Raw genomic sequence first — 24,251 nt, forward strand, 5'->3', positions numbered from 1 at the left:
ATAAGGTATTGGGGACTTCGTAGGTGTGTGGTTATTGGCTGAAATCCTTTTGTCATCAGGAGGCATTAGCTGGCTGGTGTCTGTAGCTTCTTTGAGTTGGTATTAGGGGATTTGGTCTGCTGTCCAGAGGTGCCATGGTTCTTCCCCATATCTACAGAGTGAATGTTGCACATCAGAGCTGGTGTCTTTGTTAGTGTGAACACAGAGCGAGGATTAAATAGGCCTAACAGCTGAGGGGATTTTCAAAGGCATGAGTGGTATTTACACATGTATTTTCTGCTGGTTTCTGTTGGTTTTCCAGACTTGCTTTCAGATTCCTGGTTTGATGTGGGTCTGTCATCCCACTGCTCTACTTGACCCTGTTATGGACAAGCTACTTATGGGCGTTTGATGGAGATTTGGGGAAATTTTCAGAGATACAAATGTAAACACCCAAGTTACATTGATGAGATGGAGAAGCCCATTCTCGATAGGAAGGAGTTAATAGAGAACCATCCTGGAGAAGGTTCTGTCTTGTCATTCATTGTATGACAAGCTTGGAGGTGAGATTGGGTGGCATAAAAAAGATGCAGTCTGACATTTTGAAGCTGGGCTCCTCTGACCCTGATTTGACTTTGTATGTGAAGCAAAGGGGAGTGGGGCTGGAACATCCTATGAAGCAGCAGTTCAGGAAGGGAGAAGCCTTCGTTGGAAGGACTCTATGAAAAAACAGATGAGTACCAGAATACCAAAGTGCAGCTTCGTGACAAGTTAGTTATTGTTCTGTGCAGAATAAGTTAAACTATGTTTCAGAGAACACAAGGAGGAGTGTAAAAAGTCCAGTACTGGATTTAGATAGAAAGTGCTGACACTATTAGCTGGGTGGTATTTGTGCAGGATTTTTATTGGAAGTCAACATCATAAAGCTGTCCATTCTGTCAGCCAGTTTCAGGGCAAACTTTTTCTCCTCCCTCCTGCCATCAAATTGAGGTGACAGGTTTCTAAATGGTTTTCTTCTGAAATGTGACAAAAAGTATATTTTTGGCAACTGATCTTGCTTTGTGTCTTATGTTATATTTTGTCCCTCCTGGCCTGGAATATCTTCTGTAGTTAGAGGCTTTTGAGACATATTCCCTCCCTCAGAATATGGGGAGAAATTTTACCTGGAGTTTTGTTCCTGTGGAAGAGCAAATCCAGTCTTTTACCAACTACTGCAGTTTAACTGAAGCAGCAGGAACTAGCAAGGAATGCTTGTAATATGGGACATATCATGTATAGTAAAATGTCATTTTCAAGTGCTTTCTGAGCTATCCGTCCTAGTAATGAAGCAGCTCTGAAACATCACATGACTTTCTCACAGTGTGTTGCACTCAGGATAACCTCACCTTTGATCATGATGTCACTTCAGATGAAAGACTCGCATGGAGAGTGGTACGTTGTGCATTAGGATTGGCAGATATCCTCTGGGATCTGAACAGTGAAGGACTATTTGAGATGTGCACTCTATGCTTGTCAAAGAGAAGTAAGTGCTGCAATAAAAATAGAATATTCAAACTCCCCTCAGCCTGGGTAGAAGGAGGACTTCACCTTTATGCAAGAAGACCTGCTTAATCTGAAAGTTCTCCTAGAAAGGATTTTAAGGGTGAGTAATCATTTTTACTGTCATTCAGTCCAGGGTCAGATCAGTGATTTCCTGAATGAGTAGGTCCAGGTGTCCTTGCTTGAACAGGGGTCTTGAACCAGGTGATCTCCAGAGGTCCCTTCCAACCTCAATCATTCTGTGATTTTGATATCTTGATACGCCTACCAATAGAAGTGAAACAAACACCACAAAACACTTTCTTCTGCTTCTGTTAGCACCAGCAGCCCCCTGCAGCAGTCTCAGTGAGCTCTGTGGTACCTTTACAAGGCTTTTCTCTCGTGCCTGGGAGCTTTGTCTTTGGCACCTTATGTCCTAGTTGAGCTTCTCTAGTGAATTTAAAAGCAGAGTTACAGCCACACACACCGTGGTCCAGAGATGGCAAGAGGACTTTGTACACAAAACATCAGCTGGCCTAAGCAAGCATGCCTAAGCATGGAAGCCTTCAGCTTCCATGGCATACCTGCTGGAAAACTCTCCAGCCACCAGAAATAGCAGACCATTCCTGCAGAGGCATTTTTGTTACCCTGAAGCCTTGACCAAACACACGTGGCCAGAGATGACGTTGGGGCTGCGTCCTGTTGCAGCAAATGCTTTCCTGTAGATGTGCTGCCCATTTTGCTTTGGCCTTGCTCATACCTCCTTAGCATTTGCTTTCAGGGAACGTCTGAGTGATTGAGGGTGAAGGCCTGGCCCCATGCAGCTCTGCCACCTCCTTCGATGGAGTCAGTATTTCACGCGCGCTAACGGTGACAGAGACTGAATGTCAGAGCTGCATGCACAAGCTTTCACAGAAATCAATTCTCACATGCAGCATTAATACTGGAAGTGCTTTTCTCTCACCTAATCGTTGGTGAGGCACAATAACCTGTGACTAATGGCCATTTGTGGTTATACAGCACGGCCTGATTATAAATATTTGCCATTAGTCCGTAACAAAAAAAAAAAAAATCTCAGGCTGTTAATTGACCAACGTGTATTCCTGAGGAAATCAGAGTAATCAGATGGATATTCATTGCACAGAAAAGGAAGATGCAGCCAGCTTGTGCATTGTTTTTATGATTTATCTGCTTTTGATTATTTTTTCCTCATGTGAGGCCAGTATTGTAAATCAAAGATTTGAGAAATAACCCTGTGCTTGAAGTGACCCAAATTAAAAGCCAATTGCCACCTTTCTTCTCTTACTAGGCAGCCGTCCATTTCTGTGCAGGAACAGACATATGTTAAAGGCTGTCATGCTGCTGCAGAAGCAAACCAGTGAGCTCATGGGCTGCCTCTGCCAATGGTTAAGGTCAGCTACTGGAAAAAATGACAAGACAGCTATTACAGCCAGGTATGATCCTGCAGAAGGGCCTTCATTGAGAACTGTTACTCTTTGCTCAATTTTGTGCAAGTCAGTGAGACTCTGACCTGGAAAAATTGCTTCTGATTCTCAAAACAAGGGCAGCAAGGTGTGTGCAGGTCGGTTTGGGGATTGTGTTTTGTTTTTTTTTTTTTGGCCATTCAAGTTTTTCAGTCATAAACTGCCTTTTTTGTTGACAAATGGGGATCATTCCTGAAAAAGGTCAGGACAGCTTGTCCATGTGGTAGATTTTCTTCTCCTTCCTACCCTTTAAAGCATTACAGGAGCTTGAGCAACAATCTTCCTGGCTGACATGAAGGGCAGAGGCACCAGTCTGATACAGTGTCACCTGTATCAGGAATTCTCAACCCTTACCTAAACATTGTGACACTCTGGCCTCTCCACTCTGGTCAGCAGCCGTCACTTGGACACAGACTTGGATCTAGTTACAATTTTAACGAGCAGAGCTCAGAAAAGTTATTAGTGACTGTAGGAAAAAAGCAAGTGAGCAGGCCATAAATCAGGCCATCGGATGAATTCAGAACGCACTAATAAAATCAGAGCTTCCAATAAATTTCATTTCAGGCAGAGTAGAAACAGTTTCTCAGTCGAGAGTTCAGCACAGATTATAATTTCAGATGTGTGTCTGGCCAACTCAATATGCCTACAAAAATGTTTGAAAGCAGGCAGCAATGGCTGGTCCAGAGTCAGGCCCTCACACCAGCTGGACTTTAGTAGGATTGAATAAAAAGATGAGAATCTCTACTTCTCTGAGCAAAGCTCAGTCTAATTAAATATTTAATGTGGTTTTTTTTTTCTCCCAAATCCTTTGGTTTCTTGCTCTTTCATACTATGATATGATGACATTTGAACAACAAATGCAGTCTTGGTACGTTGGTCTCCTGGTACTGCTTTTTATATGAAAAGCTTGCACATCCTAGCTGAAGTCCAGATGCTGCATTTATGAGGTATTTTGTCGTGATCAATTTTTAAAAAATATTTTTCCATACCATGAAATTAATAAGCACCCAGGGAAATACCAACCAACTCCTCCCTACTCCTGCAAATACTAACCTTTCCCAAATGGGAAGGTATTTCTCCTTCCCTTTATTTACCTGCGAGGTGTCCTTGCTGGTTCTCAGAATAACAGAGAGAGAAGGAAACATTAAGTGGAAAATGCTACAAACAGACCAACTGCACTAAGAACACTGCATTCTGAGGAGCCATTTACTGCATAAACCCTGCATAATCTTCCCAGGGTCACAGAGTGAGTCATTAGCAAGACAGCGCTAAGACAGAGACATCCTGATTTTTCTAACTACTCTGATTACTTTAAGACCCCAATTTAAAAGGCCATAGGTTTGTGCTGGCAGCACAGTCATAGAGATAACTACTCACGATTTTACAAGTTGGTTTTCTTGCAATCATCTCACTAGTGTGGGCCTGCAGCCCTTTTGTGTTCTGTTCAAAATTATTTTTTTCTATCAAAACCAAAGCAAGGCAGAGATGAGTAGCAGCCTCTCCTCTGCTGCCCCGTGCCCACAGCAGCCCTGGGTGCTCAGGCCAGCTCTGTGCTCTGGGCCTGGGACCTGCCCTTGCCAGGATGATCCTGCCCACCGGCATCAAGCACCCTTCGTGTGCTCATCAGCTGTGGTCATGAATTGTTCTTCAAGAGAGACTTTAGGATGCTTAAAACCAATCAATTGACCCAAGAGAGCACTGGAGGAGAAAAACTGAACCTGTGTTCATTTCTTTTCTGTCTAAGTCTTCCTTATTGCTGCAGTTCCCTTCCAGAATGGGGCATCTGTAGGTGAGTGCTTTGGCATCATCCTTGGGGACAAAGCAGTTTAGAAGCTGCTGGTATGGCTGCTTAGCCACTGGCTGCCATGTTCCCTCTCTTTTAATAAAGGGAGAGGTTTTCTTGTACTTATTTTTCTAAAAAATGGTAAATATTTGTTTTCATAGACTTCTGTGGTGTTTGCACCCATCATTGAACTCAGCAGATGTTTGGAGAGATGATGGTCTGGCCACACCTGTCCAGCCACTGCGTCCCTCTGGTTACAGGAAGGCTGGTTCAATATTCTTGGCACATTTTAGATAAAATACAGACATTTTCTGAACACAAAAAAGTACCCTAGGATTTGCGTTGCAGATGCACATTTATATGTCACTAAAATAGAAATTTGTAATTTTCTAATGACTTTTAATGCCTGACTAAAAATGACTCAAGTAAATGTGTGCTTCAAATGCTACAGACCCTCCATGGAAGGACCACCTTTAGCCACACTGGCTGACACTTTGGTGTCAAAGGCATCGCTAATTTTAGTGGAAATTAAGTGGAAAAGCAGCACAGGCTTGCAGCATATGACAGCTGTATGTCTTTGATGCTTAATTTCATGTATAAAGACATCCAATGAAAAAATATAATACACCAATAAAAAGAAATATAAATTTTCTTTGGCACTAGAAAAATATGTATTAAGCCATTATAGGTTTGGGAGGCTTTTTTTTTTTTTTTTTTTTTTTAAGCACCATACTTTTTTTACTTTAAAAGTTTTTTTTTTTTAGTAAGATACAACTAGGTGCCATTGTACTGCTAAAACATGGGCAGCAATTTCAAATGATTAATACCTTTACAGCATAATCTCATAAAAACATGATTTTTATCCATTATCTAAAATCAAGTTTTAATTAAAAGAGTATGTTATAGTTGTTTTCTGTTACTAAATTATTTTAAGATCAAGTATGATGTTGGCACATACTAAATATACAGCATATATTTTTCTGCTGGGCTTTACTGTCTGCAGGAAATGTGAATTTCAATTATTAAGCATTAATAAGTATGTAGGAATGTCCTGCTATGTGGGTCTGCAATTAATTTTACCAGTAATTAGCTCTATCTTTTACAGTCCATATTTTAGAAGGAGCACGCTACCGTCTTACAAAACTGTGCTGCATTTGCACAAAATTGGTATTTTTTTTTACCTTAATAAGAAAGGTTTGCCCAGGTGAAACCTGGATCAAACTCCAGTAAAGGCTTCATATGGGCATATAGGGCACATTTTCAAATTCAGTGCAACATGTTGGTGTGCCATGTGGGCAGCCCTGGCTCTGTCCTGTGTTCTGCCACTGCACACTGGTTACTTGGATGTTTTGTATTCCCCTCAGGAGGCTGAAAGTCACCTCCAGACCCTCATTGCTCCCCAAGAACACCCATGTCAGCGTGTGGCTGCAAGGAAAACGAAGGACTCCGGTGTGTGTCACCTCCAGACCCTCCGCAATTCCCGTACGGCTGATGAGCGGCTGGATGGCTCCGTGCCTTCCTCACTGAACTACTGAAGGTAAGCAGAGATTTTCCTCCATTGTAATCCCAACCACACATCTAAAACCAGCTGCACTAATAATGAAATTACACTCTCAGTACATTGGAATATTTTATTTTGACTTTACATGCGGTGTTAAAAACCCAAAGAACGTATTATTTACACATCCACAATACAAGTTTACAAGATATCTATACATGTTAAAGTACTCTATAGTATAGAGCAGCTTCATTTAAGGGTTACTTTTTTTATGCCGTACCATTAAAAAAGATACAATCTGCGTTTACCTTTGCACAAATGGATAAAGCATCTTTTATTATTAAATTAACAGAATAAGGACTAGGTTGAATGTTAGAAATTTCAACATAAATACTGAGAGAACTCACATTACCATCTACAAGGCAGCACAATGTTACAGGAGGTTATCAGGGTTCACATACATTTATCTTTCGGGTCACACAAGTCTGTATTAATATTTGTAAAGTGAATTCGGATCAGTTTGTGTCTTTTGACAACGGAGTACATTTTAATAGTTATTAATCTGTAGTGTTTTAGTTGCAAGACAGAAGTGTTTAGGAAGAGAGATCATTGATTTTTGGATCCAGAGGTCTCAGGAAATAAATGTTCCTTACAGCCTTACAAGAAGAAATGACTACTTCTATCCTTTATTCTTTGTTCTGTAACAGAGATCCAGTTTTTTAGTGACTAACCTTTTCTCCTCTTTGAACACATAATATAAATCTCCACCATCTCTGAAACCCATTGCAGTTATTTGTCCCACTAATTCATGAATATTCCTCTGCCATGGTTATTTCTATAGTTATGTTCAGTAAACAATGTGGTAGTGTGTAGTTTGCAAGCTAAAATAGCCATCTGTGTTGAACATCAGCTGCAAGTGGATACTGTAAACCCTACTAAATAGCTTACACAACTTTAGCAGGTGTTCCATTACCCTAGAAACCTCATTTGATTTCACATTATAACTGTTTGATCCTTCAGAGAGCTGGAGTGGAATGTTTATCATGGTAAGGTGATTTAATGCTGCTGTCTTCTTGGATTGTAGGCTGCCTTTAGTTACCATTAATTATTCTTGCTTTTTATCCTTTTTTTTTTTTTTGGGTGCTGTTGAGAGGTTTTACAACTGGCACTCGGGAGATATGTGCTATAGTGAGAACACTTGACAGATTTAATTTTTTTTTTTAGTACTTTTATCATTTGCATGAATAAGGCACAAAATGCACAGATTCAGGTAAACTCACACATAATATTTACAGAATATTGTCATTACCTGCATGACTTTGGAAAAAAACAAACCTTACTTTACACAACAAAAACAAATTGATTGCACTACTGTTGAGTTTTCACAGACTGCTTCTGCCAGGCCAATTAATGTTTCTTCTTTTTTACTGACAAGAGTCTATCAGCGTGTAGGGCATAATTAAATGCAACAAAAATGTAACCTTCTCCAGTTACACAGGCATTTGCCAAGTGAATTGATTAGTAGCTGCCCTCAATGAGAAGTACAGGGGCTCAAGTTCACAGTGGCCAGGTATTGGATGGAGGCACTGTGGAAACACAGTAAAACTCCCCCGTTCCAGCCCAAAACACTAGATTTGAAATGCACAGCTCTGAATCAATAGCAGCATAACAGAGTTATGAAGAATTAAACATATCTGCACTCTTTCACCGGGTGACTGTTTCATCAAGGCGTTACCACTCAGGAGGCTGTCAGAGACGCACAGTTCATCCTTAGCCGGCTCCAAACTGAACCCAACGGGCTGCAGAAGGCAGAGTCATCTGTTTGTTCAGTCATGCTCAATGTAAACAATTCCATAGCATAAAAGATGCAATGGGAATCTAAGTACATCCTAGTGTGTACAGTACACACGCACATCCACACACACGCACAGCTTATCTGTGGCAAAAACAAAATGCCACACACATGGAGAGAAAAAAAAAATAATGCTACAGTTGGGCCAGAGACTGAATTCCAGCAAATTGATTATTAACCCAGCTATTCATTGAGACATTACCATTTTCTGACATTTGTGCAAGAGGCAAGGTGAATGCATACATAGTAAAATGTTCACATTTAATGGGAATGACCACACTTAATGGCAGTCTAAAATGGAACCCATTTTTCAAGTATTTGCTTACTGATTTTTTCCCAATAACTGTTTTTAGCTATTTAGAACAGTAACGTAGCCCCCACCCCATTGTGCTACATGTCTCCTTAGCTCCAAACAAAAGAAATGTAATGACCAGCACTTTCCTTTGTTCTTTTGTGTTTGCTCGTAGCAAGTACATGAAGTCTTGCTACAGCTACATGTGGCAAGACACAGATGTTGCTGAAGTAAAGACAGTTTCTTTGGCCACTTTGTTCTCCTTAATAACAAGCAAGTCTCTGTCTTATGTGTCTACCACAACATCATCTCACAACCTGTACAGGTCAATGCCACACTCATTTTAGCATAGACATGTCCTAGTAACTGTATTTGTTCAGTGGTCTGACTGAAGTTGTCTGAGGAACGAATGAGGGTTTTGGTGGCACGTCGGGTTTTAAGGAGGGTGTCCTCTTTATTCCTGTACGAGGAAGGGTGCCGTTGCTCGTGTAACTGCTTTGCCTGGACAAGGAAGGCTGGAGGTGAACGCTGACAGGCGTCCCTTGCATGTAGTCCATCTTTGTGCCTGCCGTGGGGGTCATGTACCCCCCACGATTAATACTTGGCTGTCTGGATAACAAAACACCATTTGGTGAGTTTAAGTTTTTAGGAAGGGCAGATATCGAGTGCCTTTGTGAAGAATTTTTGTGATAACCTCTCTGCCTTTCCAAAGAGGTCATTGGTACTGCAGGGGTGGTGGGAACGTCCACTCGTTTTGTGGGACTGTTTCTTGGAAGAGTTGATGGAGGAGAGTACAAAGATGCCTCCCTGTTGGGAACCTTAGGTGGGATCTCAGACATATTGCCCATTGGATCCAGCATTAAAGTCTGGTGGGCCACTTGAATATCTCCCATAATTGCTTTGGGATTATTAGTAGTTTCATTTAAGTGTTTCAGAAAATCATTCAGGGTGTTCCTGGAATCAACAGATCTCCTGTGGTCTCTTTTGCTGGATGGTTTTGTAAGTGGATGATCAATATGTTGCATCTTTTTGTCTGCCTTGTGCGCATTAGAATTTGAGAAAGATGTATTGTAATCATGGGTAGCATTGGGAAGAACAATAGCACTGGGAATATGTCCGTGACTTAGAGGAGAGTGGGGTGGAGGACTGGAAGGAAAAAACTGAGGGCTTTTTAGTGGGGTTTCCTTCCGTGAAGCATTGAGGTTACCATGCGCTTTGTCCGACTGGCTTTTCATAGCCTGCAGAGTCTTTTGTTGAAGAACTGGTGTAGATTCAGGAGTTGGAAGTGCAGCTAATTCTGGAGGCTGTCCCCTGTGGTCCATCATCATGGACTTTGTATCACCGTTTGGAGGCAACTCCTTCCTGCTAGTCAGCAGGTTTGTGTACAGTTTGGGTGAATCAATGTTCTGTTGATATTCCTTGACGGGACTGTCAAACAGCCCATTCAGTTTGGCAAAGCTCCCACTGGAGTCCGTGCAGGACTGAGCCGATTCTGCATCTTTGTGTATTTTTCTGGATTTCCGTACAAATATATCCCGGTAACAGTAAACGGCCACTCCCGCAATAAAGGCTCCCAGGACAAAAGCGGCAAAGACACAAGTGATTAGGACATTCATATGTACCATTTGGTTGGACTCTCCTGATTGTACTTCCCACCTTACACCTGCAAAAAACAGGCAGGATATCATAAATCTACAGGTATTCACACTGACACATTTCAGAAGATGACAACCTCCCTCAGGGAAGTGTCTACTCAGTGTTTGTAAGTGCTCTGGGTGTAGTGTTGGTGTAACTCAGTAGGATTCTGCAATTCACACCACTGGTGAACGCAAATAATTTTATAAATAAAAATGCTTCTGTGAGCATTGACCAGTCTAAATGAAGACTGTCTATCTGCTTTGATAATAAGGTATTTTTGTCAAAGTTTCTCTCTCCTTATGTTTTGTTTAGCCTGTCCCCAAATTTCCTTTAAGGCTCACAAATAGGGGCCTTATGTTATTAACATTAGTGATTTCTGCTGGAAAATTGAGGTTAGAAGGTCCTACTGGGCCAGACAGCAATTAATAACTCATGGATGGATTTCTCTCTCTTTTCTGCCCAACTCATAAATCAGTATCAAAGGAGAGACAGGATTATGCAAATATTGTGTAAAAATGTACAAAGTACATACTGCATTGTTATAACCATGCTAATGTAATACAGTGCAAAACTTGTGAACTACTCCACTCCCATGTTGCTGGCCCTGTAGTGCACAGCTGGCACTATATTCATGTACAAATCTTGAAGTTCAGGATCATGTGATTCTGTTAGAGCACTAATTTTTATTTCCTTTTTTTTTTTTAGCCAATAATGAACATAAATACTTACATAACATAAAAAACCACAACTTGCAGGGTAAGTTATTAGAGAATGTTAAAATTTAGAAACTTTTAGCTTAGACTAAGAAGTTGAATATTTAATTTTTTTTATTTGTGTATTAACAAGCTCCCTTTGTTTTTTTGAGATTTTAAAGCAACCACAGACATCTTGCATTGTTAGTTTTTAATGAAAGTAATTCTGTTGCTATCCCAAGAGATGTTAGAATGAAAGAGCAAGAGGGAAGGAACAGATTCGCTTTTTGTTAGAGGCAAGGCCTTTGAACATTGTTAAATGTTCAGGGTTACAGGTTTTAATGGCACTGTGCAGAAGAAGAAGGAAAACATGAGTAAAGTTCATTAATAGCTACGACACAAAATGTGATTCCGAACCAAGAGCAAATGATAATAAAAAAAAGCAAAATGGAAAATAGCTGCAACAAATTAAAATGACAAATGCACTGCCATAATGGCTGATAGGAAACCTGATATGTTTTGGTGAATGGTAATAAAACACAAATGGTTTTTGGCTGGTGAGATTTTTCAGTAAATACAGAATTGTGCAAACATGTCTGTCACCTCACTGTACTGTGCACTGATGGAGAATTGTGTTAAGTTTTGGTTATTGGATTGGAAGCTTCTCGATTCTGTGGTTGACTGCAATAGTCCTACTCAATTAACGTCTCTGTTGCCATAACAGCCTAATCAAAGGTTCACTTAGCTAAGTGAACAGAAGGATGAACTACAGGCAGAATAGGTTTCTTTTTGTGTTTAGCTTAAAATCTCTGCGTGTCTCAGTATGTACTGAGACCATCTGTAAACTGATGCTCATATCCAGAGAATAAAAATTCAGCACATTCTTACTCTGACCCACGTTCTTCAGAAACATGCTCCAGGCAAGCAGTGTTTGGGATATGCCCCATTTAACACATGGATCTGTCACTGAGCTTTGATTTGTTTTCTGTTCCCCCCCCACACAACCCAAACGAAAAAACCCAAATGAAAAAACCCCAAACATAAGCAACCATTCATGAGGACTAATAGTCTTAACCAAACTAGACTGGTTTGAAAACAACAAACAGAGGTACAGGCAAGTCTTGAAGGTAATTTTTTTTTAATGCATCCGGAACTCCCACTGATTTCAATGGGAGTTTTGAAACAACCCAGGAATAAAAGGCTGAGCTTATTATCTGTGTTTCTCATTATAATCTCTAAGCAGCATTTTGTCCACAGGATAAGTATATATGAAAAACATGATTGCACCGTCTGCATATTCACAGGAAATGGGTATAAAATATAGCCCAACAATCATGGTTGTTACATTTAAGCCTTAGGCAATGCTGAGACTATCAGGTTTCCATTCAGCTGCAATGTATTCCCTGGTAAGGCCTTACCCTTTGGGACACCTGATAATGGATCAGAATAATCAGAAGTGTTTGGGTCATCTTGAACTACAAATTTCCGAGAGCCAGTCACTTTAGGTTTCCAGGAACCAATCACTTTAGGTGATATAACTGGGATACTTGCCATTGTGGTAATGGAAGCTGAGGAGAACTTCATGTCTGTGGTGGCAAACAGATTTTTATTAATGTGTTTCATGGCACATCTAAGCTATAACTGGAGACAGTATTTAACGGGAGTTACAAAATGTGACCCCCCTACACTCTGTAGAAGTACAGATGGCTGATTAAAATCAATCACTTCAAAACTTTAAGTATGAAAAAAGTACATTTAAACATCAACAGCTGCTAGCCAAAAAGCCAGAGAAGTCAAACATGAAAGCAGTGCAAAAGTTAAAGTAAGCAACTGTGGGGGTGAAAAGCACAACTTTTAGTATACTTAATTGCTGTATTCTTCATTGGAGACAACATAGTTGGCTGCCTTTTAAACATCTTCAAAAAAAAAGAAGTTACTTGGAAAGATATACGCTCATGACAGGTTATGCCTGAGAAACCAGATCAGCTCCATTATTGTTATTATGGTATACCTGGAACTGCTGAATGAGCTATTTCTGCAGGTGGGGATAAAAGGAATGCTTTTAACCTCTATTTTGTAATGGTTCTTAAGGAATAAGGTTGCATAGATTCTGGCTCTCTGTAGTACGTTTGCTGAACAGAACCCCCACAGCCTACGTGAAAACACACAGGAGCAGGAAACACATCAAACTGGGTTTACAATTCACAGTCTAATTTGCACACTCAAGTGTTTTGTGTTCACTGTCACAGTAGGTTTAGGCATGAAGGTCTATGGCTCAAGATCAGACTTGAGAAATGTACTTCAAAAGCACACAAATTCAGGACTTGAAAATAAGGTTCAGTTGTATCTGTGTCATAAAATATCACTTTGAAAATTCAGTCAGTAAACGCTCATGAAGCCAGGCAGCACTTCCGTGTAACACGGTTTTGTTTTGCTTTCCTAAGTGAGTCTCTAACTTGCATTATGAGTAAATAGATCTGGAAGATATTTGTCTCAACTTCTTGTCATGTTACAGAAGTGAAAATGTCAGAAACCAAACCACAAAATAATGTTCTCGTTTCACCCTTGCAAATTTAACATACAAATAGATTATTTTTGTATCTGTCAGTCATAAATGTGCCCTTGGTTTGAAAGGAAAGACCCAAGTTCCAGAACCAAAGACTGGAAAATAAGGGCTGAGTCTTGCTCCTGTTGAAGTCAACACAGGTTCTGCTCTTGAGTTCAACAGAGGAGCACTCTGGTGTCCCTGAACACCAGAGGCCAACACTGGAAACACTATTAGAAAAGTCACTGGAGGAGAAAAGGATGTGAAAGTCCATCTGACAACAATGCACAATGTTCTTTCTAAGCCACTTTTGTCTACACAAGTTCTCATTCAGCTACACAGTTTTTGATGTTAAATTTTTTGCCATTAGCATAAACTACGTAAAGCATTTCAAAAATATAGAAATACACATTTTAGAAAATGTGTATTTGTGCAAAAAGCTTGCTGGGAAAGAAGGAAAAGAGAAAAGGAGAGGTAAGGAGGAAGATGATGAAGTTCTGCCATTCATCTACTAGAGATGACCAATAGGGGCATTCACAAACACATGGCTGGGGATAAAGAATAAAGCTTAGAGGACTTCGTGCAGTGAAGATGTCATCTATGTTAATCAGGCTCTTTAATAAAAGATGGCTCAATAAATAATGAGCTGTTAACATGCGGCTACACAGGGTGAAGTGCTGAGTGAGAAGAGTCTGACTATCTTTACCATCAGTGGGAACATGAGTAAAAGCACAAAAATGGAGGACTGCCAACTGTGCAAAAGGAAGGAAAAAAGGGCTGAAAATGCTGAACTGAAGGAAAGTAAAGGTCATTAATTCAAAAAATTAAAAAAAACTAACCAGATGTTGGGTCGCCAAATATTTTGTAATCTGGTGTAGCTGTAGTAGGCAAAATTTCTAAAAGAATTAAAGGAACAAGTAATCAGTAAAAAGTAACAAAAAGAAAGCAAAAGATCTCAAACCTGAGTAATGGAAAATAAAAACTAAAATATTACTGGTTACAAAAAATAAATTCTTCAATACTTTGCTGTAGACCCCAAATAGTTGTAAACTGGTGAAGGAAAGACAAAAACTCTGCCACCCAGGACCAAAAAAGCTCAGCTTTGTGAACATTCACAGTAACACCAGGTGATGCGTTCATCATGTTACTGAAAAGCTCATCAGAAATTTAACATCCACAGTGAGGTGTGGCCACAGACTACAGTGAGACATTACAAAGGAGCAGCATCGACTGTGCCTTACCATGGCAGTCCCCAAGCTGCGCCGTGTTGCCGTACTCGACATCTTGTACGTATCCTCCAGTGCTGTGGTTGTATGAAACAAACAAAGAGAACCTGCAATTAACAGTATTAGTAAGGATACAAATGGAGATTTTTATTTTTTTTTTCCCCTGGAAGCAGCAAATAGAAACATATCCAACAGCCGGTGTATGGCCCAAAGAATTGCACAGAATGCACAAGTTAGTTATAGCCCAGGCTTTAAAACTCTTTGTGTGTGCTTATGCCAGGAAATAGAAAAAAAAAATCCCTTTTTTTTTAGCAACTGCATCATATCTTCTCCATTGGGCATGCTCTTGGGTTTAGATACAACCGTCCAATTATACTAGTTAAACTTTGCACTGGCCTGCTACAAAGGCCTCTTTTTAAGATACAGCTGCTAATGCACCATATATTACAGACTTGATTTGTGCAAAATGCCTTTGGTATGCATATATATCACTCCAGCTCCAGCACTGAGGCACAACCTTACTCTTCCCACTGTGAATCCTGTGCTTTCATATTTGCAATTGGCTGTGCCCTGCCAGGAGCATGCCTGGGAGGGGATACTCTGTACTCTCCTCTCTGAGCTGCTCAGGTTTGCAGGCAGCCTTCCTGCTTCCAGCTGCTCTTCCTACAAGTTTGCTTGTCCTCCTGCACATGTAAAACTCCCACTGAAAGCAACTCTTCACCCAAAGGTTGCAGAATTAGGCCAGACTTTAGTATTCTGTTCTCTTACATGCACAGTGCACTGAAAAAACATGTTTAAAAAAATGGAGATTTTATTAACTGTGTGCAAGGGAAGAGGCATGGGATTTGAGTTCATGGGGTCTGTAAAGCATATACAGAGATGCTGGGCTAATTTGAAAAGGAGTACTTACAACATGCCTGGTGTCACTCTTCCACAAATCTCATGGTCTAACCAGCCACAGTACGGGTCCCGTGAAGCAATACATGCCCTTGCAAGAGAAAAAAACAAAAAAATCATGCATTTTTTACTTCCTTCCCAAGAGATGTTGGTGCCCTTCCTTTAAGAGGGAATTCAGGAATGTAGCCATACTTTTTACATGACCCATGACGCTCACACCGACTCAGAGGAATTCTAATGACGCAGCTGGAGAAGGCCACGAACAGAGCATGGTGGTCTCTGTCCAGCTGAAGGGAAATGACTCTTCTGTCCTCCTCACTCTCTCCATTACACCTGTTCAGCAAAAATAATGGGAGGTCATTGCTTTAGTGACTGTAGTACCTTGTGCAGTAAATATTTTATTTATTGTCTGTGTAGATACTGAAAAGAGACTTTTTATATATACAAATGTAACCTACCAGTCTTTGCTGAGTCATTTGGGAAACAAATCTGTGAGTTATCAAATGCCAGCTTCTGGTTGCTATTTACAGCTAGGTGACAAATTTGCTGAACTAAAAAAAAAAAATCCAAATCCATTTTCTTTGTTCTCTCAGTCAGCCTAAATATCTTGACAGAGCAGAAGAGGAGTTCTATATTGGATGCGTGTAGAGTCTAACTGGAACATTTCCATTCCCAAATTCTTTGTGCCAGGACAAGCAAGTTTAAAATGATCAGATGTAGTTTATACATTATTGGTCACTCCTGAGCAACCCCTCAAGATAAGCTCAGATTATTTAACATCAGCAGATACTTCTGACGTTTCAGAAGTACTTGTGGGAGAATTAGACTGTGCCACTGACGTCGCTGGAGTGGAATTAGGTTGTTCATTCAACCCATGCAAAATGGCAAGTGACCAAATATTTTCAGGTTATTCAACATGAGGAACACGATGAAATGACAAACAAGTGGTGATGTTGGTGATAATGAGCTGGCTTTCTCTTACTATAATCTTTTTTAGCTAGGTACCAAGTACTAGATGAAAAGCTTAGATGTTCTGGTAATACTTACTTTGCATGATTATATGCTTCAATCTCTTCCAGTAATACACTGTCATTCAAAGAAAAGGGCCCGGTCTTTGCCAAGATTTTAAGTACTACTCCTGCTTCGGAGCCAACAAATATGACTGTGTAGTTCTGATGGGGTCCAGCAGCATGATCTACAGCTATTGCTGTCAATCTGTATCTAGCAAGACCAAAAGGCATATCATTAACAGCAAGTTTTCTTGTTTTCCTTTTCACATGTGTTATTTTTGAACAATGTCATACCTGACACGTGTTTTGGTAAACCAAGGCTCCTCAGTGACTGAGGGAACAGCTGAATCCATTAAAGGATGAGATTTGATGAAGGAGAGCGTTTCGTCTGGGAAATCAATGGAGGTTTTGTAAGCCTCTGCTAGGCCATGTTTTGCACAGCAGCCAGGTCTGAAATGAGAACAGCATTGTTTTCCTCTTGGTATTTTGGCTAATGAGAGAAGGCAGACAGCTAATGAGCATCCTTATGGCTAAAGTGTCAAGTTCTGCTTTGGGTTTTACCCAACAAGGCACTCAAGAGTGCAGTTGATTTAAGGTAGCTCTTTACAAGAACAGTGTTATGACATCATAAGTAAGAACCTTTTACCTTGGCTTTGGTACTTTGTCTTCAGGTACAGCTGTCCAAACAGAGTCAGGAGTCTTTTGTTCTTTAAATCTGCCTTTGAAGACTTTCTCAATGTCATCCATGCTGAAAGCACACACTGCTGAACCAGGGATGCTGTAAAATTAGAAAAACAGTTGCAAGAACTCAGACTACAATGGTAGCAATCTCAGTTAAGAGGGAACCAGAGAAGTACCTTTGATGTAAAGTTGCTCATCTCTCACCTGTTAAGCTGTGTGGTGAATACACCAACAACTGTGGGCACTCCATTGATTTCTATTATGTCTGTGATAGACTGCAGAACATCGAAGTAGAAGAATGAATCCCCAGGAACTGAGCAGTTGAGTCGAGCTTTCAGAAAGGATGTCCAATGTTTCTCCAGGACCCTTTGGGATCCCCCCATGTCATTTTTGCATATGCGTGCCACACGAGAATACACAGCCTGTCAAGGACAAAAAAAGAAAGGAAAAGGGAGGAAGGCTTGAGAGATGCAAAGAAAACAGTGCTTGTTTCCGAGCTGTTAATAAAACAGCAAAGATAATTTTGTTAACAGGACTCTGTCATTTATCTGCACAGAAAAGATGAAAGCAAACGGTGTTCATCTCGTAGTGCACAGGCATCTTAATGTATCACAAAGCAAATGCATCTTCACAGCTTGTCCCCACCCTTTTTCCCCTTCAAAATTGTATTGTTATTGAGATTTAAAGACTTCAATTAACCATGTGTAAAGGATTTAATAATTTATTGTAGAATATCCTTCCATGGTGAGGAATGAGTATTATACTCTGTACTGGCATGACTGAATTATTCAATATCCAGGGACATTAGAGAAACTTCTTTGAAACTCTTCTTTTGTGTTGTTTTCTTTTGTTTCTTTAATAAGCATGAAAACACCCTCAGATTTTCCATTACTTGCCACAAGAGTTAAGGCAACAGCACACTGAACGATACCTGTAGTGAGCTCGCCTAAGAGCAAGGCTTAGAGACCAGAAACAGCTTTTGGGTTGAAGAATGCACTGCTCTATTTCTCCTTTATTTCCCTCCCTGTAAATTATAATGATGGGAAAACTGTGCAACCTTTGTATTAGTCCCCACTTCATATTGTAAACTGTGCTTGTTCCTGATGCTGGTTTAGGATGATCTCTTTCTGCTGCGACTCACACCTACCCGACAGCTCCCTGACGATACCGACCTTGCCTAAAGTGTTGTGCTCTACAGCGATTTCTCGGAAGAAGAAATAAACATAGTTCCCATATTCTATGGCATGGAGGAAGTGTGGTTCTGTAAGAAAGAGCAAGGAGAAGTTACTTCAAAGAGCTGCTCAATCATCTTACGACACTGACTGTGCTGTGCGGCTTGGCGGCTCCTCCCCAGGCCCACACCAGCCAACGTGAGCTCCAGTCTTCCAGATACTTTGGGATGGCCAAATAAGGGTGCACTGGAGTTTAAATGAACTTGAAACTGGTGTTTAAGTGAACTTGAAGTCTTTAGTGTTGGCTACTAGACTGCAAAAAGGCCTCACAGAAATTCTATTTCAGCTATGGTATTTTGTTACTGCAAATTCATTCACTGAAGTGTTTAACAAAAATTTTTCCTTTTTTTTTTTTTGCATTAAACAGCTTTTTTATTGTAATGATACCATACTGAAAGCCTCATACATGCTGACATTGTAGCATATGTGTAAAGTATGCTGGCTGTGAATTACCTGACCTGTGCCACTGAAATTACATTTGCTATGTGTATGGGAAAATACTCCCCAAATTACCTTTTATCCATTTGGAATCATACTTTATTGTTCTTAAGGCAGATCCATCCCCCATGCTGCGATAAATAACAGCATCACTTGCCAGGAAATCTGCTACTGTTGCCGAATACAATTTTCCATCTAAAACGGAAGTTGAAAACATGATATTAAGAGGCCTTTAATAATCTAGAGAATTCTGATTAGCCTGTATTTTCCCCCATTTTTTTGCTGTCACACTTCCCCAAATTGCTGTAACCTATTTATTAGCAGGTCAGCTTCTGATCTTTGGAGGCCCTTTAAAAATTTAAGAGCTGGGGCACCATGACACCTTTAGCTTTCCTGTGCTTGCTTTAAAAGCTCTCTGGCTCCTTTGGTGTCATTAATCATTTAGACTCATTACAAGCAAAAGTTCTTACCAGCAAAGAGGGCGACATTGGTTTGTCTGGCATCAAATGGGCATCTTGCCAAACCACTAATTTCCTCCCCATCATACTCTAAGGTATTCAGCTGGAGAAGAAGAATAAATGGGTGATAGTGTCATTTCTATTTTGTGCACTGGCACAAAAGCACAACACTGTCTTTCCACAAAACTTAATTCAGCACCTTGGCTTCTGTCTGTTTTTATTTCACCTTGAAGCACTCCCCAATCACACTGGATGTATTTGCTAAAGCATAATCAGTGCAAGCAAAATCAGTAACAGATTAATGACGTTTGCAATATTCTTACCCGATAGTATCTGCACATGGGGTTAAATGCATTTGTTCCACAGACAAACACCATCTCATCATTTCTTGGAACAAAGACTTTAATGAAGTTATGGCATTCATCCTGAAAAGAGAATAATATGTATTAATCACAGACTTCACATATATAGTAAATACTAGCATAATTTTTCTATAATGTGCTAAACTTACTTTATGTTTGCCTTTCATAGCACAGTTCTCTCTGTCCTGTTGCCTTGATCTCCATGTTAATTTCTGTTAAATAAGACCAGAAAAGAACATTGAAATTCCTCTCCATAGAAAATTCTTAAAAAAAAAAAATAAACCGAAAGAAAACACCTCTCCCTTTCCAGCACCTGCATCTACTCACCTTGCTTGGAGTAACTTCTGATTTTGGAACTTCATTTAAGTTTACAGTGTAAACCTGGTCCCTGTTTGCAGAGTAAAAAGACACCGGTAAATTCATTAATTCTGTGGTCCTGTATTTGATAAGCTAAACTGATTTTTAGAATGTTGTGTTAGACCAGAAACTCCTATGAAATGCTTTTGGATTTTCTGAGAAGGTTGTTCATGGGAAACATGGGGTGGTTTTGATTTTTATTGGTGTGGTCCTTAAGCAGCACCTGCAGTGTCCAGTTCCTCATCTCTGCCTGCCCATTCAGCTAAAGACTAACCCAGGCTGTAAATATGCAAGTGTGTAATCCTCACTTCTGACATCCCTGACGTGTCAGTCCAAGTTTAAAGCGATCAGGAGAGGTTTTTATCAGGCAGGGCAGCAATATAAAAGAGGGAAAAGAGCATTTGATCATTGGTTTTAGCCTAACTACAGTAACTGCAGCCTTCAAATCCAATTTTCATGCACTGGCCACAGATATGGTATATTTCTCTGGGAAGTCCTTTCCCAATTCTAATTTTTATCATATTCTGCACATTTTTCTAAATGAATTTTACACATAAATGCAAAACCAGAAGAGAAAAGAATTTTAATCTAATGATCTGAGTGAAGGAAAATTACCTGCCAGTGATATAAAGTGTGTCTCGAATTTTCAGCATTAGTTGGAAGTCCAGTCTGTGCTGAGATTCATTGCCTGAAGGGCGTCCTCTAAATACTGGATATTGCCTTGAATCTGCAAGTAAAAATGGGCTACACCATCACTCAGGATTATAGAGCTAAAGAATCAATATATGGCATTGATTAGCTGTATATACTAGGTGTAGAAGGGTTTAAACTAAATTCCTTGAGTAATGTCTTGAATATAAATGAGAAAAAGATGGCTAATGTCAGCAAATGTTCTTTTTCCTGAAGTTATTGCTGTATTTCTGATTGCTTTTTTAAGAAAATGATTAAGTGTTCTATTAAAGATACAAAGCCAGTAAACACATTTCAATTTGAAAGGAATCGGATTTTTTTTTTTCAATCTCCCAAGGAAAAAAAACCCCCAAAAAATCAACGTTAAAACTTTTTCCCTGGTGTTTAGCACCACTTGCAGATTAACTTACAGTGGTAGTCAACAACGTTAATGGGGTCCTCGTCCTCAGGGAAGCTGACAGCTCGGCACCGGGACAGGCTCATTAGCGTCAGGAAGGCACAGAGCAGAGGGAGCCTCATGGCTGGGGAAGGATGAGCACTACCTTTGTGGAAACACTGTTTAACTACCTGGAAAACAGGAACACAACAGTGAGATTTCAGCTGCACAGGACAGTAAACGTGACTTCCTACAGCAGATTTTGTCTGTATTTGAGCACTGGCAGCAGTGGACTAAACTGGAGCTCAGGAAAGGCTCCCGTAGGCACACTGATGGAAAACTGCTGCATGGCATACCCCTAACTCAAAGCTGCCCTGAAACATATTGATGTTTGCTAATTTTTAGCTGGATTTAGAGGCATTTCCAAAGAAGCTGACAACTGTCAGCCCATTTAATTCACAGGAATCAGAACATGCAGGCTGCTGACCTGGCAAGAAAAATTGTCAAACTTGGGATTAGAATTTTAATTAAACTGCAATCTCTTTCCATCCCCTCTATCACTGAATGTCATCCAATAAAAACCCATTTTCCATAAAATACCTAAATCTTATCCACAAAACGTCATGGCACACACAGTCTGTCCAAACACCCATGCTGTGTTTTAATATTACTGCTTGTTTCCAGGCTGTGCCATCACGGTACTCAGTCAAACGAGCCCATTGTCAAAGACCTTAAGCCAAGGACCAGGCACTTGATGCTTTGTCTTCTGCAGTGACTTACACATGTGCACAGTAAATGCAAAATGTTGCCCTCACAGCACTGTCACACGTTTTGAAGGGTGGCAAGAGACTTAAATGAGGGAATAATGTTGAATTGGGTTCCCAAGATGCCACTTTCCCCCTCATTCTATTTGATACTGTTGAAAGCCAGCAACTTCAGAGCCTTTCACTGGGGGGGGGGGGGTGTGTGTGTGCCCTATAGACTGTACACTACAGATTATGACAGCACCACAACATTATACAACAAAGCTTTTAAGAGGGGAAGGGAAACATAACTTCTCCAATTAAACCACAGAGATATTTTAGTGAGCAAGAATGTAACTACTCAAGTTGCAATTTGGGTAGGATGCAAGAAAACACATCTCAAAGTGAAATGTGATCTATAATGACCGCAAGTGGTCTGGGCAGGGGTCATATTTCTCATTAGAAACCTGGCAAATGTTGTATTATTCCCTCCTCCAACCTTTTGGAGGCATTCATTCAGCCCCGATTCACAGGTCAGAGCTCTGAGTCATCAGCTCAATGCCTTGCAGTTGCTGAAATTAGTTATTAAATGCTTTGTCTAAACAGAAAAAAAAAGAAACCTTTCCATTTTAATGTTTCAAGAATTGCAGTGAGAGGAACACACTGCCAGCACAAGGTGCCAGACCCGATCTAGCAAAGCATGAAAGTATTAATCATTTAATAATTTGAAAAGCAATTAAAAAAACCCCTTCATAACAACACTTAACCTTTCAGTAACGCTTACTGGGGACAAAAATGCTGTATTTGTTAATTGATACTACGGTTGGCTAAGGGCAGGGCTTCCTCCTTCCACAAGGCTGCTGAGCTGTCAGTTCAGGCTGGACTGTGAGCAGAGCAACTGAGAGGCTGGTAACGTTTTGGGGATGGGGGCGGGGGTGTTGTCTGGATGCCTGCCCATTACAGACTGACCTGGAAAGAAGCATTTTCCACTGTTAATGATATTTCTGTATCTCAGTCCACCAGTCCAGAACGAATGGGCTGTGCTCTTAGTCAAGATTGATGAGTGCAGTGGTTAATAAACACTAATGATTCCTGGCACTTTCCCTCTGCTCTTCCTTGTCCTGACATGGCCTCTTCAGCTGAAGCATCTTGCGTTAAATTACTAATGAGCAAACTTAAAACAAACTGGAATTAATAAAGTTAGTCAAATTAGTTCTTTCTTGTGAAAGCACCATTAGAGCAAAGTCCTGCGGCACAGTGGCTCCCAGACACAATAACAAATCATTAATGGTTACACAATCTTTTTTTTTTTTTTTGGTTCTTTTTTTAAAGAAAAGCAGGCTCCAAATATCCAATCCACTGCTATCCCAGTGAAAGAGAAAGGGGAGGCACAAAACTGTACATTGAGTCAGTGCACAGTAACATCCATAAGGTGCTTAGTGAAAGTCCTCCCTGAAGCCTTGTTTTCTTGGAGAACAAATGAATACAAATTGCCAAAGAGCAAGAAGCTCTCCCAGCCATGTAGGCTGTAGTTAGCATAGAAGATGAGGCTGTTTGTGGCCCACACACCATGACTCAAAGAGACCCTGGCCCAGCTGCAAATCACACACAGCCTGCAAACTGCACAAGTTCTGCCTGTACCAAGCATGGGCAGAGACCCTTTTTTCCTCTCTTTCCTTCCAATGTCCCATCTGGGAAGAATTCATTGGGGCAACAGTCACAAAACTTCCATATAACCTGCCTTACACAGGCAGATAATGGCTCCTGGACTCGAGGAAATGGCTACAGAAAAAAGGGCAATTTGTTTTTGGGTCATGATTGTCATGGCCAACACACAGCAAACTGTCTCAAAAGCAATAAGGAAACACCCGAAATGCGACGTAAACAAGGAGAATTTCAGTTCTCTCAATTTGATTCAAATTTCAGGGGGCATATCATACTCCCTCAAAGAATGAGAAGTTTTGTAAATGTAAATTCACAGGATGTGTCTCCCCAGAGATGGCATCCAGAGCAGAAACAAACTCACGTTCGTGTCTTCCTCAAACCCCCTGAAACATCTCAGTATACTCCAGAGATGAACGCTGAGAACACACAGGGCAGGAATAGTTATGTTCTGCAATCTCTTCTAACTGAACATCACCTGTCACAAATCTCTATCAAAGAAAATATCTACATGAAGCACAGACCTTTGTCGTGACAGGAGAGAAGAGCAGACAGAGAGCTGGACTGGATCAGCAAACCAGAGGCAATCACTTCTCACCAGCCAGGCAAGAAGTACAGATTTCTTTGTTATTTTGCTTGCAAAATTATTACAAGAACATTAACAGTAGCTCTGATTTCCAGCCACATATGAAAAGGAAATGCACCTGCTTCAAGAGGCTCTTGAATGCAGCTTTTATCTGGTTGGACATAGGCTTGAGATCAGACTGAACAGAGAATAAACTGGGAAGAACAGCTGTTTCCTGGATAATCAGAAAAATGGGCTCCATCTAGCCCTTGG

At 40.5% G+C, this 24,251-nt stretch overlaps 1 protein-coding gene and 2 long non-coding RNA genes across 16 annotated transcripts in view; 2 read left to right on the forward strand and 1 right to left on the reverse strand.

Annotated features, from left to right (window-relative positions):
• Positions 1 to 247: 247 nt before the first annotated feature.
• Positions 248 to 2,946, forward strand: LOC116792623. Its single transcript, XR_004359205.1, has 3 exons — positions 248 to 542; positions 1,388 to 1,621; positions 2,807 to 2,946. It is a non-coding gene; the product is annotated as an uncharacterized LOC116792623 (long non-coding RNA).
• A 3,185-nt stretch (positions 2,947 to 6,131) lies between these two features.
• On the forward strand, positions 6,132 to 11,121 carry LOC116792622. The gene is made up of 3 exons (XR_004359204.1): positions 6,132 to 6,301; positions 10,750 to 10,800; positions 10,910 to 11,121. It is a non-coding gene; the product is annotated as an uncharacterized LOC116792622 (long non-coding RNA).
• SEMA6D (semaphorin 6D) overlaps positions 6,382 to 24,251 on the reverse strand; it is a 132,939-nt gene continuing 115,069 nt past the window's right edge. For 5 of the 14 annotated variants that reach the window (XM_032699717.1, XM_032699716.1, XM_032699718.1 and 2 more), the window contains exons 2-19: positions 21,043 to 21,199; positions 20,558 to 20,669; positions 19,913 to 19,973; positions 19,735 to 19,797; positions 19,547 to 19,648; positions 19,236 to 19,326; positions 18,841 to 18,960; positions 18,268 to 18,356; positions 17,300 to 17,517; positions 17,061 to 17,192; positions 16,709 to 16,864; positions 16,452 to 16,625; positions 15,597 to 15,737; positions 15,418 to 15,495; positions 14,523 to 14,614; positions 14,121 to 14,177; positions 12,155 to 12,322; positions 6,382 to 10,069 (exon numbers count right to left, since the gene is read on the reverse strand). In XM_032699717.1, coding sequence (XP_032555608.1) covers positions 8,766 to 10,069; positions 12,155 to 12,322; positions 14,121 to 14,177; positions 14,523 to 14,614; positions 15,418 to 15,495; positions 15,597 to 15,737; positions 16,452 to 16,625; positions 16,709 to 16,864; positions 17,061 to 17,192; positions 17,300 to 17,517; positions 18,268 to 18,356; positions 18,841 to 18,960; positions 19,236 to 19,326; positions 19,547 to 19,648; positions 19,735 to 19,797; positions 19,913 to 19,973; positions 20,558 to 20,669; positions 21,043 to 21,151 — 3,267 coding nt within the window. In that variant the 5' untranslated portion in view covers positions 21,152 to 21,199 and the 3' untranslated portion in view covers positions 6,382 to 8,765. Of the gene's footprint in view, positions 10,070 to 12,154; positions 12,323 to 14,120; positions 14,178 to 14,522; positions 14,615 to 15,417; positions 15,496 to 15,596; positions 15,738 to 16,451; positions 16,626 to 16,708; positions 16,865 to 17,060; positions 17,193 to 17,299; positions 17,518 to 18,267; positions 18,357 to 18,840; positions 18,961 to 19,235; positions 19,327 to 19,546; positions 19,649 to 19,734; positions 19,798 to 19,912; positions 19,974 to 20,557; positions 20,670 to 21,042; positions 21,200 to 22,720; positions 22,740 to 24,251 lie in introns of those variants that run through there. The other 9 variants (XM_032699720.1, XM_032699721.1, XM_032699723.1 and 6 more) reach the window with 9 other exon arrangements.

The sequence above is a fragment of the Chiroxiphia lanceolata genome, chromosome 12 (assembly GCF_009829145.1).
Source record: "Chiroxiphia lanceolata isolate bChiLan1 chromosome 12, bChiLan1.pri, whole genome shotgun sequence".
Taxonomy (NCBI): Eukaryota; Metazoa; Chordata; class Aves; order Passeriformes; family Pipridae; genus Chiroxiphia; species Chiroxiphia lanceolata.